The 20,835-nt window shown below is 34.6% G+C and overlaps 1 protein-coding gene across 1 annotated transcript in view; it reads right to left on the bottom strand.

Moving 5' to 3' along the window:
• LOC145307654 (endoplasmic reticulum disulfide reductase DNAJC10-like) overlaps positions 1-19,984 on the bottom strand; it is a 39,681-nt gene extending 19,697 nt beyond the window's left edge. The window contains exons 1-17 of the mRNA XM_080150137.1: positions 19,894-19,984; positions 19,374-19,450; positions 17,743-17,819; positions 16,217-16,263; positions 13,863-13,968; positions 13,581-13,628; positions 12,124-12,182; positions 10,013-10,072; positions 9,419-9,459; positions 8,515-8,573; positions 6,590-6,696; positions 4,521-4,666; positions 4,268-4,361; positions 3,371-3,467; positions 2,735-2,823; positions 1,116-1,212; positions 489-574 (exon numbers count right to left, since the gene is read on the bottom strand). Of these exons, the coding sequence (XP_080006263.1) occupies positions 489-574; positions 1,116-1,212; positions 2,735-2,823; positions 3,371-3,467; positions 4,268-4,361; positions 4,521-4,666; positions 6,590-6,696; positions 8,515-8,573; positions 9,419-9,459; positions 10,013-10,072; positions 12,124-12,182; positions 13,581-13,628; positions 13,863-13,968; positions 16,217-16,263; positions 17,743-17,819; positions 19,374-19,450; positions 19,894-19,978 (1,375 nt within the window). The 5' untranslated portion in view covers positions 19,979-19,984. The remainder of the gene's footprint in view (positions 1-488; positions 575-1,115; positions 1,213-2,734; positions 2,824-3,370; positions 3,468-4,267; positions 4,362-4,520; positions 4,667-6,589; positions 6,697-8,514; positions 8,574-9,418; positions 9,460-10,012; positions 10,073-12,123; positions 12,183-13,580; positions 13,629-13,862; positions 13,969-16,216; positions 16,264-17,742; positions 17,820-19,373; positions 19,451-19,893) is intronic.
• Between the last annotated feature and the right edge of the window lie 851 nt (positions 19,985-20,835).

Here is a 20,835-nt window from a genome sequence, read left to right on the forward strand (position 1 = left end):
CGTTTCAGTGCTTCCCTTTTAAGGATGTTGTCATTCTTGTTCTTTCTAACATTCCCACAAATATGGAGCCTAATCCTTATATAAAGAAGATACGAAAAGTGTCATGTGTGACGTCATAAAAATACGTCTAAAAAGGAAGGATAAGAGGAAAAGTGGGATAGGAAACCCCTTAAAAAGAGATGGATTTAGACGTATTTTTATGACGTCACACATGACACTTTCCGTATCTCATAATATGAAAGTAACAAGATCTAATTAAGTTGAGTGTTCAAATGTTTCAACCACATACTACATATACAAATGGGTTATTTCATGTATAATCATTGGTGATATACGATAATTTATCGGACATTGTCTTATCCCTTTAGATCCCTGAACAAAACAGCATCATAGGATGTGTAATATAAAACATTATGTTGCCGGATGTCCGGCTGGATACTGAAAAAGGCCGGATATCCGGGCCAACCCTATATGAAATGATACTGAACTGTCCTGTAAGATCTCGGGAAAGTCCTCCGCTGTCAGAGTTCTCATAGTTCTAGCTTGTGAGGCGAGCCGAGCGAATGTCGCCACATCCTGATGGAGCACTGAGTTGGGAATAATTACGCAAAGTTTCAAGTTTTTCAAGCTTTTTTTTTTGGGGGGGGGGGTCATCCCTCTATCTAAATCCCCCCCCCCCAAAAAAAAAAAAAATTCCCACCATTAAATTTTATAATAACGTAATCCAGACAGAGAGGAAACAGGAATAACCAACAAGGGAAATAAATCTAAAATAATATTTGGGGGGCAAATGGAGAGGTCGTCAATTTTACGATGTCTTGCCCCCAACGACAGCTGTTTCGTGATTTTTTTCTGAATTAATTTCGTTATTGGTATAAGCTGAATTATTACACTGGTCCCCATAGTTTTATAATAACGTTTACTTATTCGTTGGCTTACAACTTTGGGTACTCTAATGAATTTTGATTGGTTGATTCATTAAGTTGAGTGTTCAAACATTTCAACCACTAATTGTAATCTATAGAAAGAATAATTTTGTGTTTTAATTTGGGATTTACATCAATTTATCGACCATTGTCTTATCCCTTTAGATCCCTGCAATTCTGCGCCAACTCTCCTGAACAGAATTTCTGCCATAGTGCACCTCATAGCCACCCCCGAGCTTCGCCACAACAAAAGTGGGAAACTTATCAACAAAATAGCTTCTACAAACTTTAACAGGGTGTTTATTATAAATAACTAAGTAACAGGATGTCTGTTTGTTTGTCTGTATGTGTGCATTATAAATACGAACCTACCCAAGAGAGGTGCTCTTTTGTAATTATTAAAAATTGGAAGTTTCTGTCTAGTAAAAGTTGTCGCAAATATAGGTATTAAAGGATTTTTTTAGTTATGAATATCAAGGAGGGAGGGGACTTTGAGTTAATTATTTTACACTTGTCCCCAAAGTTTTTGCTTAACAACTTTGGGGATTTTTATTGTATTTTGATTTGATAGTGTTCAAACGTTTCAACCTCTAATCTTAAACCAGTGTATCATCATTGGTGATGTGCATATATTTACCCGTCATTGACTTATCCCTTGAGATCCCTAAGCGAATATACTCTATAATTGACCTTGTGTCGGTCTGTCTGTCCGTCCAATCGTCCTTGAGATTGTTTGGGCAGGGTTGGGGTACATCTCCCAAAATAGATATAAATCGGCCTTTGGGAAGCTTCACTGTAAAGGAGAACCAAATAGGTTCAAAAGTTACCAATAGTCTTTTTTGCAGATAAACAGACAAACGGACAGACATACATCCTGTAACTATTACAAACTATTTATAAGATACACCCTGTATTTCTATAGCATAATCAATATAAACAAACTTTAGTCTTGGGATAAGATACTTCACTATAAACAGACATACAGATAAACAGACAAACGGACAGATAGGCAGACAGACAAACAGACATCCTGTTACTATTAGAAACTATTTATAAGACACACCCTGTATTTCTATAGCACAATCAATATAAACAAACTTTAGTCTTGGGATAAGATACTTCACTATAAACAGACATACAAACAGACAGACATACAGACTGACAGACAGACAGACAGACAGACAGACAGACATCCTGTTACTATTACAAACTATTTATAAGATACACCCTGTATTTCTATAGCACAATCAATATAAACAAACTTTAGTCTTGTAATAAGAGTAATAAGATACTTCACTACAGACATACAGATATACAGACAAACGGACAGACAGACAGATAGACAGACAGACATCCTGTTACTATTACAAACTATTTATAAGACACACCCTGTATTTCTATAGTGCAATCAATGTACCCAAACTGTAGTCTGGGGATAAGATACTTCACTATAGATATACAGACAGACAGACAGGCAGACAAACAGACAGACATACTGTTACTATAACAAACTATTTATAAGACACACCCTGTATTTCTATAGCACAATCAATATAAACAAACTTTAGTCTGGGGATAAGATACTTCACTATAGATATACAGACAGACAGACAGGCAGACAAACAGACAGACATACTGTTACTATAACAAACTATTTATAAGACACACCCTGTATTTCTATAGCACAATCAATATAAACAAACTTTAGTCTGGGGATAAGATACTTCACTATAGATATACAGACAGACAGACAGGCAGACAAACAGACAGACATACTGTTACTATAACAAACTATTTATAAGACACACCCTGTATTTCTATAGCACAATCAATGTACCCAAACTTTAGTCTGGGTACCAGATAGGTCAACTTTGAATATTCCAACAGTTTTCCTTCACCCTGTTGTATACAGAGCATCAGATTTTGATTAATCAAACAAGGATGACAACATACATATATATACATACATATATAAGGAGTAAAGCACGAGAAAGTAATGGTAGCACAAGCGACCTTAGTGAGAGAAAGAGAAGATGGGGGGGGGAATTAGAGAGAAAGTTAGGCTGGAAGAGAGAGAGACATACAATACAGTAAGACAACAAATAGTAAAGAAAGTGTAAGACAGACAGACAGATAGACAAAGAGAAAGACAGAAAAATAGACAGACAAACAGAAGGAGAAAATGATAGGTAGACAAACAGAAAAATAGATAGAAAGACATACAGAAAGAGAAGTAGATAAGGAGAGATACACAAAGAGACAAAAAGTTACCCATAATGAGTAAAGAGAGAGAAAAAAAAAGAAAGAGAAAGGGAGATAAAAGGAGAAAAAAAAGGTGGAAAGAGAAAAAGATAGAGAGGGAAAAGAGAGAGAAAGAAAGAGAAATGGAAAGACCGAGAAATAATCAAGAGTAACCACTAAAATTCCTAATCTGATTAGAACTCCCCTGCTTAGTGAAGAGAATGATCCAGGCTGGACCAATATCCTCTTCAAGATGGAGCGACAACTCCTGTAACGATTTTGCTGTCAGCTCTGTGGGACCTGAAAACAACATTTTTGGGTTAATTTACAATTTTTTGTTTGAAGTGAAGCAATCTCTATATTTAGGTGATGTCTGTCTGTCATTACTTCCATGTAGTTAGAGTTGAGTATAGTTAGAGAAACAACCGTCAGACAACTAACGCTTAAATTGTACGCCCCTTGTCAGAAAGTCCTAACTGTGTTTGTTAATAAAATGGACCTGATAATGCGCAAATGTACTGTCACTTCCCTGACTCATATACAATAGGTAATATTTTCAATATCTTCAGTAAGGCGCAATGGGGTCTGGAAGGGAAGGGTGAAGGTACTTAAAGAAGCTTCACTATTAAAAAGGAGAGCCGTATATGTATGCCATTTTCCAGCTGTTAGCATATCTTTTGGTAATAACACACAAACACCAAACACACAAGGTCATTTTTCTATAGCTCAATTTCACTTAGTACCCAAAAACTGGTAGATAACCATCGTTGGAAACATACAAAGCTTCACTGTCAAGGAGAATTATTTTCAGGTGGTCAAACATATCATCCAGTTACTGTAAAGGAGAACCATATTGGTCCAGCGGTTACGTAGATCTTAATCTATAGATACATAGACAACCTGTAATTTTATAATCATCTACCAGAAGTTACCTGGAAGGAGGTGCAGGACAGCCCTGAAAACCTCCAGGAGGTCAGATATGTCATCCTGTTACTGTAAAGGAGAACCATAATGGTACAGCGGTTACCGAGATCTTAATCTATAGACAGACAGGCAGAGAGACATCCTGTTACTTTATATAAGGATGTACCCGAAGTTACCTGGAAGGAGATGCAGGACAGCTCTGGAGATCTCCAGATGGTCAGATATACCAACATCCAGCTCTATACCTGTACTGGATTCCAGCTCATTCTCCTAGGATAAAAATAACACAATAAGGCCCAATATAAGGCACAATTAAACAATTTTGTTTAGATTTACAAATTTACAAAAAAAATTATCTTATCTTATCTTAAACAATCTATCTGGTGACAGTTATAGATCTATCTATCTATGTATCTAACTACATAGTACCTTAAAGAACAGAATATTGGCCTCTCTAGTTCCTCTAAGTCGAGAACAAACCATTTTGTCTTGATTACAATCCACTAGGCCAATATTGGCCAGACCCTGCAGGGAGACCCCTAATAGGGTTCTAGTCTCTCTAGGCGGACATTCTTCTAAATATATAGATAGATAAATACATATGCAGAAAAATCTCCTAATTTTTTTAATGACAAAAATCAACTAATCATGTTGTAAATGTCATTAGTATTTCTGAAGATTGCGAAAGTTAAGTTTAAGGTTTATGTTAAAACTTTAAGTTAAAGATAAATAAAATTGAAGTAAAATATAAAAATGGATAGATAAATATACAGGGTGCGGCACATAAATCCGGACATTTTTTAAACGGCCATAGCGTCAAAACTACTTGACCAATTTAGGACGTTTGACCCCACTATAGAAAGCTTAGGTAATGACCTTTTAGCACAAAAAAATCTTTGGACGAAGATGGACGTGGACACCGAGCTGGCCGCGCATATGTTCAACAAGGCAGATTCCAAATGCGCCGGTGGTTTAATGCGCAAAATAACAAAACGTAGGGTCCGACAGGGAAGGAGTTGGAATCTTGACCCCAAATTTTGTGAGTGTTTTAGGCTCATTGAGACACACATTTTGCCGTGTTTAAATCCATTTTAGCTCAATACTAGCCGAAATGAGGTCGATTTTTCAAGATTTTGAGCCTTAAGAAATCACAAACAGTAGGGCCCGACAGGGAAGGAGTTGGAAATTTGACCCAAAATTTTTTTGTGTGTCTTAAGCTCATTGAGACACGCATTTTGAGTACTTAAAGTCCACTGTAGCTAAATCCTAGCCCAAATGAGAGCAAAAACATGGATTTTGTCAATTTGGCGGTTACTCATGTTCCTAAGGAAATGTGGCCTCCCAGCAGCCCGATCTTAATTGAATGGACTTTTTGGCCTGGGGCTACTTTGAAGCATGCACCAATAGACGTGCCCATACCACAAAGACCTCCCTCATTGCCACTATCAATGAGAACTACGCCAGCTTGGACAGGTACATTTTGACCTGGACCTGCCGGCGGTTGAGGAGGCCGGTAGAGGCGGTGATTGAGGCTGGCGGCGATTTTGTTGAATAATCTACTAGTCATCTACCTATTTTGCTTCCCAGTTTTTAAAATTCAATAAAATCTTTAAAATTGACGATTTTATGTTCATTTGTTTAAAAATTTAAATTTGTCCGGATTTATGTGCCGCACCCTGTATATATAGATATATAGTTAGAAACATAGATATTGAACTTAATATTTTAAAAAATCTTCCAACCTATTTGTAAAAATCCTTTAAATGGATAGTTGCACAAAGTGCATTTCAGAAAATGATTTCAAGTTATTAAGTTAATAATTATTATTTCTCGCATCGTATTATAAACAGCTTTCCATGGATATAAAATGTACAAATATATGATTAAAACCAATTTTTTTAGCCCCGAGATGCCGAAGGCATGGACTTAAAAAACTGACTTTAATCGAAATATTGTACTTTTTTATATTTGTAGAAAAATGGATATAATACGATGCTAGACATAGTTTTTTCGTATGGATGAGAACCGGTTCCTATCCACCGGATTCGAATGAATACGAGAAAATAAAATAATCATCACCAACTTGAATTGTACGATTATCCAGTATAGACAAAACTGAAATAATACTTTTTTTAAAGAAAATATATCAAATGTGCCAATATCATTATTTTTGTCCAAATATTTCTAAGTCATTTTTTACTAAATTCACGTTTAAATTCAATTTTGTACACGGTTTTGCACATTATATAAGTTTTAATCCATTGTGAATGGCCGAATGCCAGTCGGTTTGGCTTTCAGTTAATTATGAAATAAGGCATTTATTTTAGTAAAATATCTGGGTAATTTTTGTAATGATGCGATTTTACAAGAAGCCATAATGACTTTTGGGACTTTTCAAAGTTCCAATTTTATTTCAGGCTAGCCAGGCAGAATCGTTTACCTGGATTCTATACTATATCTTCTTTTGGGTTTCGAAGCGATTTGGGAAAACTAATTACCTTGCAAACAAAATATGAAGAGCCATGGTTTATTTTTGGTAGACTCGCTGTTTATCCACTTGTTGAAGTTACCCTCCCAAATATCAATCACAGGATCATCCAGGTGACTACGAATAATATATTGTCTATATCAAGGACAAGGGAATGATATTCTGACAAACAACTCTAAATGAAAATTTCCCCACAACCCCCTTCCCCTTTTCCTCCACTTCTTTCCCACCCCTCATCAGTTACATGACAAAAACAAAATATACCACCAGCTACTTTATAAGGTCTCGTGATTTTTAGTAGCGAAGCTACTCTATAATTCACAATGTCCGTCCGTCCGTCCGTCTATCCGTCCGTCTGTCCGTCCGTCTGTCCGTCCGTCCGTTTGTCCGTCCGTCCGTCCGTCCGTCCGTAATTAATGAATTGGGGGAAACGTGATTTTCTCGGCTCCTATAAAAGATAGAGAGCTGAAATTTTTTGACAACATTCCTATCATTAAGGAGCACAATTAACTATAAAACATCAATGGCGGTCAGACTGCTTTTTAGCAGGTTTTAGGCTATTTTTTATATTTTCCAAATTTTCCCCATATCTTTGGTGTTTATGGTCCGATTTTCAAACTTTTTTCAGTTAAAGATATCAAAATTTAATTTCCCGTCATTTGAAGAAACAACAATGACAGTCAGACTGCCTTTTTGCAGGTTTTGGCTATTTTTATATTTTTCACATTTTCCCCATATCTTTGGTGTTTATGGTCCGATTTTCGAAATTTTTTCAGTTAAAGATATCAAAATTAAATTTCCTGTCATTTGAAGAGAAAAAAACAATGACAGTCAGACTGCCTTTTGGCAGGTTTTTGGCTATTTTTATATGTTTGACATATTTCCTCATATCTTTGGTATTTTTGGTCCAATTTTAAAACTTTTTTGCATTAACAGTTTCAAAATATTTTTTCCCATTGTTATGTGCGTCTAGTATGTAATTTACTTTAACCGTCTTCATCATACAAAATAAAACAAGGTTTTGTGTTAATTTTTTTTTCTCTAATAAATCTATTCTTGATTTTAATAAATACACTTTAAAACTACTTCTACGTATTCCCATCCACAATTTTTTGTGCTTCGCTACTTATGGATGTTGTCATCCTTGTTTAAATTATTGTTGGTTAGAATAGCTACCCCCTAGTCTATATGAACTAGCGGACACGCCCCTAGAGGCACGTGTCCATGGTCTTATCCCTTAAGATCCTTTATATCAAAAGATGCTACATTATTCCCAATCATCCTAGGATTAACCATTAGAAGTATTAAGTTATTTTTCTTAATTTCAGCTGTTTTAGGGGGCTCCTTGGAAAGTCACCCCAAAATCAGCTAAACTTACTATGTATATTTTTCTAAATTCCATGAATCTTAAGGTATTAGACAAATTGGCCGATAAATAGATGTACATACCCAATGATGTTAAACAAAATTATCCCTTCTTTAGATTACAATTAGTGGCTTAAACGTTTGGACACTCAACCTTATGAACAATTAAAATTCCCAGAAATTTTAAGCCAAAGAATAAGAAAACGTTATTATAAAACTTTGGAGTCTTGTATAATAATCAGCCCAATGTGTATACATATTTTTGAACGTTATAATTAGGCGCGAAAATGAACCAATCACATGTCTCTTGTCAAAATACTAGCGTGTCATTGGTTGTTTTTAGCGCGTAAATTAGAATTTAAAAAGATCATTTTTTTGTGTCAGACTGTTCTTGATTATGAACCATTTAATATATATACGATGGTGAAATATGGAATGAAATGGAATAATTTTAATATATATACATTTGGTTATAATTAATAACACTTTGACTTAATAAGAGCATTTGACTACAACCCAACACAAAACTTTACAAAATTACGCAAAAAAATAACCCTCTTTATAACAAACCTTGCTAGAAAAGTGAGGATTTCTTGTTTATTTCTATTTCCGTTGTATTTTACAGATCCCTATCGTTGTCGGGATTCAGATTCAGTCAATTCAACAAATATGTTTGTGGGACTAGCGGCTTCGCCCCTTGCCTTTAGGGGCTTTGCCCCAAGAGGTTAAATCAACCTAATTTTTCGTATTTTAGATTTAAAAGAAAAATAAAAAAAAAATTTTTTTTGAAGGTGACCTATGAGACGCTACCCTGAAAAGGAGAACCCGATTGGTTCAGCGGTTAGCGAGATCCTCGGAACAAACAAACAGACAGACATTGTTCTACCTTGCATAATAGATAGATTCGTAGAAAAGTCGTAAGAAAAACCCGCGACCGTAGCTCATAACATAGCGCATCTGCTCGTCGTCGGGGAGGTGATAGAAGGTTCGAATCTCGGCCCGACATTGCGTCATAACTATAGACGTTAAAAATGGTTCCTACTGCTGCTATGTCAGATGCGCAACATTCGAGTAGGGGGAATGCCTTGGCCCATAAACAGACGCAATGCATTACTTTATGCATTACATATATTATAACTTAACCTGACTTAAATTAATAAACAAGCAAACGAAACACTACCCCCCCCCCCCCTAAACACACCTTATTTCCAATTTATTTTAAAAATAAAGACAAAGAAAGTCTTTCAAAAAATCAGCATGTGACGTGATAAAATAAGGGATTATCCATCTCTTTTTTAGGATTTTCTTTCCCACTTCTCCTCTCCTCATCCCCCATTTTTATGACGTTAGATTTTTTTAGGGACTTTTTTCCGTCTTTTCATAAATAAGTGGGATAGGGGGTTTTCATGGTCAACAGGAGACCTTAGGGAAACTAAAGGATAGGAATAATTTGAATGGAGAATTGACTTGAAACCTGAAGTGTGTAGAGAACTAAACTTGGATATCCATGGATACCCTGTGACAATATGGTACACAGTGTTTTAATCAAACATTTAAAAGTTTTTTTTAACCTATTTTTAAAAGCGAAGCTTTTTCTATAATTAGGGAAGGTCCATCTGTCCGTAACGGTTAGCTTTTTCCTTAGTTAAGGCAGTTATTGTCCTATTGATTTCGAACTTTGCATGGTGATTCCTGTAGTAGTTAGGTAGGATTTAGAAAGCGTAGCATAAACTTGTACATTAATTTATCGGCCCTTGTCTTATCCCTTTAGATTCCTAGTGTTACGCAATAGTTGTGGGAAGTAGCACGTAATAGCAATTCTTAGCATTATTTTATAGACATTTTTCCGCGTATATTAAATTTAAAAATATAAGATTAAACCTAGTTTTGTTAGCCCCGAAAGGCTGAAGGCCTGGGCTAACAAAGCTGGTAATAATTGTATGATTACAAATTTAATAATAGTGAAAAATTGTCAGTAATACGAGCCTAGTGTGGCTGTAAACTGGTTCTAATCCAGCGGATATTAATCGGTTTCTAAGCCATACTGGAATATTGTTTAAAACATGTTCCTGTCTCTGACACAACCATCTCTCCTCTCCACAGTTCACAGCTCCTACTCTTATCACTCCTAGATAGATAGATACAGTGTTTTTTATGATAACTTTTTTTAAAGTAATTTTGCCCCATCTACATGTACGCAGTTATCAGAATTTAATGATTAATGACTTATTTTCTTCATTTTTAAAGACAATTAAGTTAACATTAAAAAAAAATTCAGTTTTTATTTTAAAAGTACAGTAAAATCTAAAACTTAGGTGTCAACATCTAAAAATGGTTTTAGCGCATTTTTCTTATGCTCAAATCTTATACCTTTTGAAGCGTTGTGCAGCCATTCTTATGAAAGGTATAAGATTTGAGCATAAGAAAAATGCACTAAAATCATTTTTAGATGTTGACACCTAAGTTTTGAATTTTAGATTTTACTGTACTTTTTAAATAAAAACTGAAATATTTTTTTTGTTGGTTTATTAATTGCCTAGATAGATATTAGAAATAAGTAACAGAATATCTGTCTGTCTGTCTGTAACAAACTATCTTATTAACCATCTCTTATTAATACTAGATAGATAGATACTAGAAATAAGTAATGGAATATCTGTCTGTCTGTCTGTAACAAACTATCTTATTAACTATCTCTTATTAATACTAGATAGATAGATATTAGAAATAAGTAACAGAATATCTGTCTGTCTGTAACAAACTATCTTATTAACTATCTCTTATTAATACTAGATAGATAGATATTAGAAATAAGTAACAGAATATCTGTCTGTCTGTAACAAACTATCTTATTAACTATCTCTTATTAATACTAGATAGATAGATATTAGAAATAAGTAACAGAATATCTGTCTGTCTGTCTGTAACAAACTATCTCATTAACCATCTCTTATTAATACTATATAGATATACTAGCGGATTCGCCCCTAGCCTCTAGGGGCTTTATTTCTGAAGGTTCAGGGGAGAATTTTAAAAATTTTGTTTACATATTTTTAGATATTTTTTTGTATTTTATAACATTTTATTACTCTTTATATCATTTTATAACTCTTTATAACATTTTATAACTCTTTATAACTTTTTATATTGATTTATATTATTTAAAACCTTTGAAATTTTTCTTTTTTTATTGTTTTTTAATATTTCTTTGCCATTAGTCTTTTTAGGGCTTCTCCCCACAGGAGAAGGAAGTTTTCACAATCTTTTTGAATTTGATAAAACAAAGTTTAAAAGAAGAAAAGAAATTTAAAAAGAAGAAAAATAATTGAAAATATAAAGAAAATATAAAAAAGTATAAAAAAATATAAAAATTAATAAAAATTAATAAAAATATATAAAAATATATAAAAACATAAAAAACATTAAAATTAGAAAAAAATATGAAAATTTTTTTTTTTTTTTTGGGGGGGGGGAAATTTTCATTTTTTGGGGGGTTGGGGGTGTCTTACCCCCCAAGAAAATAGCTTAAAACCACCACAGGACCAATAGGTATATTAAGCTTCAGACGGGTAGACGGACGGACAGACGGATGGACGGACAGACATGAAGCTACTTTGTATTATAGATATTAGAAATAAGTAACAATATATCTGTCTGTCTGTCTGTAACAAACTATCTTATTAACTATCTCTTATTATAACTATATAGATAGATATTAGAAATAAGTAACAGAATATCTGTCTGTCTGTCTGTCTGTAACAAACTATCTTATTAACCATCTCTTATTACTACTAGATAGATAGATAGATATTAGAAATAAGTAACAGAATGTCTGTCTGTCTGTAGCAAAATATCTTTTATCCCCAAAAGTTTAATGCTTCCACTCTTATTACAAATATATAGATAGTTGGATAAATAGATAGATGGATGTATATTCAAACAAATAAATGGATTTTAATGAGGTGGATACATAGACAGATAGAATAATTGATGAATATGTAAATTAAGAGATGGATGGGTACACCCTAGAAAACATACCCCCTTTCCATTTTAAAAAAAAAAATTTCCATTGAATCCCAAAATTAAAACTAAAAGGATCTACTCCTCACCCCACTTCCCTTAAGTACCATGAGGGACTCTAGGAGCGCAGCTGCTAGTGGTTTTGTTAAAATATTTTACCTCGAAGAACTTTTGCTAACTTTCTCCACGTTGGTGCCAAGTCATGACAGTGACCACACCTAAATGTGTATATATATGGCCTGTATGAAAACAATGTGTGAATACACATTATTGCATACTTCCAAGTCATGACAATGACCACACCTAAACATGTATATTTATGGCCTGTATGAAAACAATGTGTGTATATACATTATTGCATCAAGTCATGACAGTGACCACACCTAAATATGTATATATATGGCCTGTATGAAAACAATGTGTGAATATACATTTCTGCATCAAGTTATGACAATGATCACACCTAAATGTGTATATATATGGCCTTTATGAAAACAATGTGTGAATACACATTACTGCATACTTCCTTCTCATGACATTTAAATGTGGAAGCTCTTTAGGGATCTAAAGGTATAAGTCAATGGCCGATAAATTGATGTACATACATCCCATTCCCCAATAATGATAAACAAAATTACCCCTTCTGTAGATTAAACTAGTGGTTGAATAATGAACCAACCAATCAAAATTCACTGAAGTCTTCAAATTTGTTAATCCAACGAATAAGAAAACGTATTATAAAACTTTGGGGAATAGTACAATAAACAGCCCATTGTCCCCTCTCTATCTCTCTCTGCTTTAAAGTTCATATAAAAAATTTCCAAATTATTCCAAATTATTCCAAATAGACAGACAAACAGACAAACAAACAGAAAGACAAACAGACAGACAATTATACAGACAAACAGACAGACAATTATACAGACAAACAGACAGACAAACAGACAGACAACAGACAGACAAACAGACAGACAATTATACAGACAAACAGACAGACAATTATACAGACAAACAGACAGACAAACAGACAGACAAACAGACAGACAAACAGACAGACAAACAGACAGACAAACAGACAGACAAACAGACAGACAAACAGACAGACAAACAGACAGACAAACAGACAGACAAACAGACAGACAAACAGACAGACAAACAGACAGACAAACAGACAGACAAACAGACAGACAAACAGACAGACAAACAGACAGACAAACAGACAGACAAACAGACAGACAAACAGACAGACAAACAGACAGACAAACAGACAGACAAACAGACAGACAAACAGACAGACAAACAAACAGACAGATAAACAGACAGACAAACATAAAGACACACACACACTGAAAGACAAACATACAGACAGAAAAAAAACATAGAAAACAGAAAAAATCCTCTAAAACATTTGTAAAAAATCCACGTATTTATTTTAGATGAAAAAAATAGTATCTTTCTGATGATTGCAGAAGCATGAAACTCTAAGTAAAAGAAAATAAAAATTTAAGATAAAATGTTGTTTAACTTTTAAGTTAAGAAAACAGAAAAATATACAGACAGACAAACGGACACTTCTTGAAACTAAACATGGAAGACGGACTTGAATTTTGGATTACCTGGGGCTATAAAAGTTAATGAACCAAATATCATGACTCTCCATAACACTAAAATAAATACATTATGTTATCCAGGGAAAATTAATCTTTTTTTAAAAAAATATCGGTATAAAAGTTTGGACACTAAAAACATGAAACAAAACAAAATTTAGTAAAAGTACAAAAAGTTTTATTAGGTAATGCATGATATAACTTTGGGTACCAGTATAATTTACAGTCAAATGTCCCCAATATAACTCAAAGATTTTGCCCAAGGGCTGTGCACACATGAATATGGTTTACCTTGATTGAAACTGTTGGCTATCCAGTGTAATAATATTTGGGTCATCATCATAGATACCAAAATCATCTCTATAGTAACTCCATGATTGATACTTGGACTGACTACCTGTAACAAAATCATCTCTATAGTATCTCCATGATTATACTTGCCCTCACTATCTGTAACAAAATCAACTCTATGTATCTCCATGATTATACTTGTTCTCACTATCTGTGACAAAATCATCTCTATAGTATCTTCATGATTATACTTGCCCTCACTACCTGTAACAAAATCATCTTTATAGTAACTCCATGATTGATACTTGGTCTGACAACATGTAACAAAATCATCTCTATAGTATCTCCATGATTATACTTGCCCTCACTACCTGAAACAAAATCATCTCTATAGTATCTCCATGATTATACTTGTCCTCACTACCTGAAACAAAATCATCTCTATAGTATCTCCATGATTATACTTGCCCTCACTACCTGTAACAAAATCATCTCTATAGTTTCACCATGATTATACTTGTCCTCACTACCTGTAATAAAATCATCTCTATAGTAACTCCATGATTATACTTGTTCTTACTACCTGTAACAAAATCATCTCTATAGTATCACTATGATTATACTTGTCCTCACTATCTGTAACAAAATCATCTCTATAGTATCTCCATGATTATACTTGTCCTCACTACCTGTAACAAAATCATCTCTATAGTATCTCCATGATTATACTTGCCCTCACTATCTGTAACAAAATCAACTCTATGTATCTCCATGATTATACTTGTTCTCACTATCTGTGACAAAATCATCTTTATAGTATCACTATGATTATACTTGTCCTCACTACCTGTAACAAAATCATCTCTATAGTATCTCCATGATTATACTTGTCCTCACTACCTGTAACAAAATCATCTCGATAGTATCTCCATGATTATATTTGTCCTTACTACCTGTAACAAAATCATCTCTGTAGTATCTCTATAGTATCACTATGATTATACTTGTCCTCACTACCTGCAACAAAATCATCTTTAGTATCTCCAGACACAACCCAATCTTTCCCGATTTTGTATAATTTTTACGGAACACGATTCCAGTGACGTCATAATTTTCTTTCCCGAAAAAGGGAAGGGGGGGAAGAAAATCTCTTCAAAAGAGATGGGGAAAACCCCCTTTTCTCCCATCTCTTTTTTTCTTCCCCCCTTCCCTTTTTCGGGAAAGAAAAATATGACGTCACTGGAATCATGTTCCGTAAAAATTATACAAAATCGGGAAAGATTGGGTTGTGTCGTATCTCCATGATTATACTTGTTCTCACTACCTGTAACAAAATCATCTCAATAGTATCTCCATGATTATACTTGTCCTCAAACCTACAACAAAATCATCTCTATATTATCTCCATGATTATACTTTCCCTCACTACCTGTAACAAAATCATCTCTATAGTATCTCCATGATTATACTTGCCCTCACTACCTGTAACAAAATCATCTCTATAGTAACACCATGATTATACTTGTCCTCACTACTAATAACAAAATCATCTCTATAGTATCTCAATGATTGATACTTGTCCTCACTACTAATAACAATATCATCTCTATAGTATCTCCATGATTATACTTGTCATCACTACCTGTAACAAAATCATCTCTATAGTATCTCAATGATTATACTTGTCCTCACTACCTGTAACAAAATCATCTCTATAGTATCTCAATGATTGATACTTGTCCTCACTACTTGTAACAAAATCATCTTTATAGTATCTCCATGATTATACTTGTCATCACTACCTGTAACACAATCATCTTTATAGTATCTCCATGATTATACTTGCCCTCACTACCTGTAACAAAATCATCTCTATAGTAACTCCATGATTGATACTTGGTCTGACTACCTGCAATAAAATCATCTCTATAGTAGCTCCATGATTGATACTTGGCCTTACTACCTGTAACACAATCATCTTTATAGTATCTCCATGATTATACTTGCCCTCACTACCTGTAACAAAATCATCTCTATAGTATCTCAATGATTGATACTTGTCCTCACTACTTGTAACAAAATCATCTCTATAGTATCTCCATGATTATACTTGCCCTCACTACCTGTAACAAAATCAACTCTATGTATCTCCATGATTATACTTGTTCTCACTATCTGTGACAAAATCATCTCTATAGTATCTTCAATATTATACTTGTCCACACTACCTGTAACAAGATCATCTCTATAGTAACTCCATGATTAATTTTCAAACCTAAAACTCTCAGAACGGATCTTACAGACGAACAGCCATACATCCCAATTATAGAGTTGCTGCGTTACTCAAAACTGACCTGTCGAGCTGCCAAGGCCCTCCTCCCCATACAGATCATATTTCTTCCTAATAATTGAAAACATTTTAAAGATAATCACAAAAGATTCTTATACTAGCTTTCTAAACACTGGAAAAAGAGTAGGTATTGAATATATTTGAATTTATTATCATATTCTTTTTATAACAAAACTTTCCTAATATGTCAATACGTATATAAAAGTGTTTGATGTCTGTGTGTACTAAAGGATTGTTTAGATTAGTTTCTCTACGGTTCTGGGAAGGTTTAAAACTAGTTAAAGGAGGAATACCATCATCCTTTCAAGAGAAAACCCCTATTACTATTAGTAATTCGTACTAGTGGCTACTTTATCAGCCTAAATTCAATGGCTGCAGAAAATAAGAGAACGGCTTGAAATTAAAACGACGAAACGCCACTTAAGAGTCGTTGCCACGAAAGGAACTATACCTATTATTGGGTTCCTTATCTTTGCTTTCTGCCAAACAAAAACTTATTGAAAAAATGACATAGAAACGCACAAATTTATACAGACACAAACTCAACCTCATACTAATTTTAAAACAACTTTTTAAAAACATTTGTTTATGTACTCTTGACAGTTTTGGTTTTAAGAAAGAGAAAAAAATATTTGGGGCGGGGATTACTTTTTTTTCTATGGACGATTATTCTTGGAAGGATGGTGATACCCTCCCTCAAAATAGTTGAAAACCTTCTCAGGCCCTATGAGAAGCTACATTGTAATAGAGAACCATATAAGCAATTAGCGAGATCCTTCAGTATAGACAGACAAACACACACAGATCCTGCTACTTTTATATAAAGTTAGATTGTTACAGGCTTCTTAGTGCAAGATTTGAAAATGCTAAACTCAATATAGACGTACATACTCACACACACACAAAATGTAAAGTATCTGCGCTATAAGAAGAAAACAAGGATGACAAGCTCTGAAACGTCAGGGTAAAAAAACATTTTTCCTTTTTGGGGGGGTTAGGGGTGTCCCACCCCCCAAGAAAATAGTTATAAACCTACCCGGGAACTATGAGAAGCTACCTTGTAAAGGAGAACCCGATCAGTTCAGCGGTTAGCGAGAACCTTCGCTACAAACAAACAGACAAACACACAAACACACAGACAGACATCGTTCTACTTTGTATTATAGATAAGTCTAAACAAAATTGTTCCAATATAGGATAATGTTTAAAAGCTTTCGCCTATAACATTCTACTTTTTTGTCCTAGGAATCAATTTCTAATTCAGATGAATAGGATAATTAGGTATATCATATAAAAAATTAGACAAAAAAGTTCTTAAAAATCAACAAGTATTTAAAGGAACGTAGGACTTTCCTAATAATGCTCTTAGAGTTGATACTTTTTCCAAATCTTACCCAATAGTTACAGGAATCATCATACCAAGATCATAATCGATTTTAAAATGACTAAATTAACAATAACAGCTATCTGTTACAGACTTACAAATGGACAGATGGACCAAATTGTAAAAAAGCTAACATTTAAAATTACCTTTTTTGTTCATCCTTTAAAGTATCATAGGCTTTGTTTAATTCTAGAAATTTGTCATGGGCGTCAGGTGCATCATTCTAAATAGATATATTGATTGATTGATGGATGGATAGATGGATAGATGGATGGATGGATGGATGGATGGATGGATGGATGGATGGATGGATGGATGGATGGATGGATGGATGGATGGATGGATGGATGGATGGATGGATGGATGGATGGATGGATGGATGGATGGATGGATGGATGGATGGATGGATGGATGGATGGATGGATGGATGGATGGATGGATGGATGGATGGATGGATGGATGGATGGATGGATGGATGGATGGATGGATGGATGGATGGATGGATGGATGGATGGATGAATGGCTGGATAGAGGTATAAACGGATAGATTGATGGATGGATGGATGGATGGATGGATGGATGGATAGATGGATGGATGGATAGATAGATGAATAGATTGATGGATGGAAAGATGGATGGATGAATAGATTGATGGGTGGATAGATTGATGAATAGATTGATGGGTTGATGGATGAATAAATGGATGGATGGATAAATGAATAGATTGATGGATGGATGGATGGATGGATGAATAGATTGATGGATGGACAGATGGATGGATAGATGGATGGATAGATGGATGGATAGATGGATAAATGGATGGATGGATGGATAAATTTTATGTTAGTTATAATAATAAAGATAAACAATATTCAGATCCTGGAAAGAAAATGAAGTTGCGGGTTTCATCGTATCTTCACAGTAGCATTTGATAGGTTATTTTAGATTGGGTAAATGTTTATGATTGCCTCACATGGATAGGGAACAGGATATGCAGGGTTAGAGCCCCTCCACCCCCCCCCCCCCCATGCAAGAGCTAGAAATAAGAGTAAAGATATGCAAACAGACAAACAGACAGACAAACAGACAGACAAACAGACAGACAAATAGACAGACAAACAGACGGACAAACAGACAGACAAACAGACAGACAGACAAACAGACAGACAAACAGACAGACAAACAGACAGACAAACAGACAGACAAACAGACAGACAAACAGACAGACAAACAGACAGACAAACAGACAGACAAACAGACAGACAAACAGACAGACAAACAGAGAGACAAACAGACAGAAAAACAGATAGTCAAACAGATAAACAAACAAAACAGAGATACTAACAGACAGACAAACAGACATACAAACAGACAAGCAAACAGACAGACAAACAGACAGACAAACATACAGACTAACATACAGACAAACAAACAAACAGACAAACAGACAGACATTCAAACAGACAAACAGACAGACAAACAGACAGACAAACAAACAGACAAACAAACAGACAGACAAACAGACATACAAACAGACAGACAAACAGACATACAAACAGACAAACAAACAGACATATAAACAGACAGATAAACAGACAGACAAACAGATAGACAAACAGACAGACAAACAGACAGACAAACAGACAAACGGACAGACAAACAGACAGACAAACAGACAGACATACAGACAAACAATCAGACTAACAACCAGACAGACAGACAAAAAGACAGACAAACAGACAGTCAAATAGACAGACAGACAAACAGACTGACATACCTTATCAGGGTGTAGTTTGAGTGCCAGCTGTTTAAATGCTTTCCTGATCTCTCTATTATCCGCTGTGCGACTTATACCTAAAAGAAGGGTAAACTGTATTCCTTCTATAAAAGTAACAGGATGTCTATTAGTCAGGATCTAACTAACCAATAATATCCTTTACAGTGAAGCTTCTCTTAAATTACAGAGAAATCGTCCCTAGAAGAATACAAACCACCAAAAGAGACCCCCCAAAGTGCTAATAGGGATTTCTAGGGGCCTCTAGGGTACATCAAGGATCTCGCTAACCGCTGAACCGATATGATTCTCCTTAACATTGTAGCTTTTTATAGGTCATGATGGGAATGTTTATATCTAATTTGAAAGAGGGTACTCCTATCATCGCAAGAAAAATTATCACAAAATTTAAGTCATCAATCTCAAATAGCAGTCGAGAAAATCAATATTCCCTATTTAAAGTGCATTAAAGACGGACAGACAAGGTAAACTAAAGAGTATCTTTGCTACTGAAAATAATTACCTAATAACTGATAGAAGTCCTCTCCTCCTAATACATTAAAAAAACTCAACTGTATCAAAAACGACCATAACAATAAACTTCTCATTTTTTCACATCTGAAAAAAGATAAATTGATGTACAATTTACATCCCACATGATGATAGAAAAAAATTACCTTTTTTGTACATTACAATATGTAATTAAAACGTTTGGACTTTTGAAAGGTTATTTTAGGTTAGGTTGGGTGATTGCCCCGCAGGGTTAGGCAATTTGCCCAGCAGGGTTAGAGCCCCCCGCATGGTCTAGAAATAGGAGAAAAGCTACTGTGAAAATATGACGAAACCCGCAACTTCGTTTTCTTCACATGACCCCAATATTATTTTATGCAATACAATAATTGATTGTGCAGTATACAGCTGAGAACTGGTTTTAATCCAGTGGATATTAATCAGTTTCGAAGCCATACTGGAATAGTTATGGGCTACAATGATGATGAATAGTTATTTCTTTCAGCGTATTATAAACCGCTTTCCGCGGATATAGAATGTACAATTATAAGATTAAAACCAGCTTTTTTAGCCCCGAGGTGCCGAGGTTCCTATCCACCGGTTTCGAATGAATACGAGAATAGTTATTTCTCGTATCGTATTATAAACGGCTTTCCGCGGATATAGAATGTACAATTATAAGATTAAAACTAGTTTTTTTAGCCCCGAGGTGCCGGATTGTACATTTCTATATTCGTAGAAAACTGGATATAATACGATGCTAGACATAGTTTTTTTGTATGGATGAGAACCGGTTCCTATCCACCGGATTCAAATGAATACGAGAAATAATATTAATATTACAGAGGTTTTCAAAATAATAAAATTAAAAGGGATGTGATGAACTTCATACAGTTTGGATTTTGAGCCACTTCTGATAATTATTTAGTGGCTAAACAGAACAGAAGTGGCTCAA

Source organism: Acartia tonsa, chromosome 15 (genome assembly GCF_053477335.1).
Source record: "Acartia tonsa isolate MP-2025a chromosome 15, ASM5347733v1, whole genome shotgun sequence".
NCBI lineage: Eukaryota > Metazoa > Arthropoda > Copepoda > Calanoida > Acartiidae > Acartia > Acartia tonsa.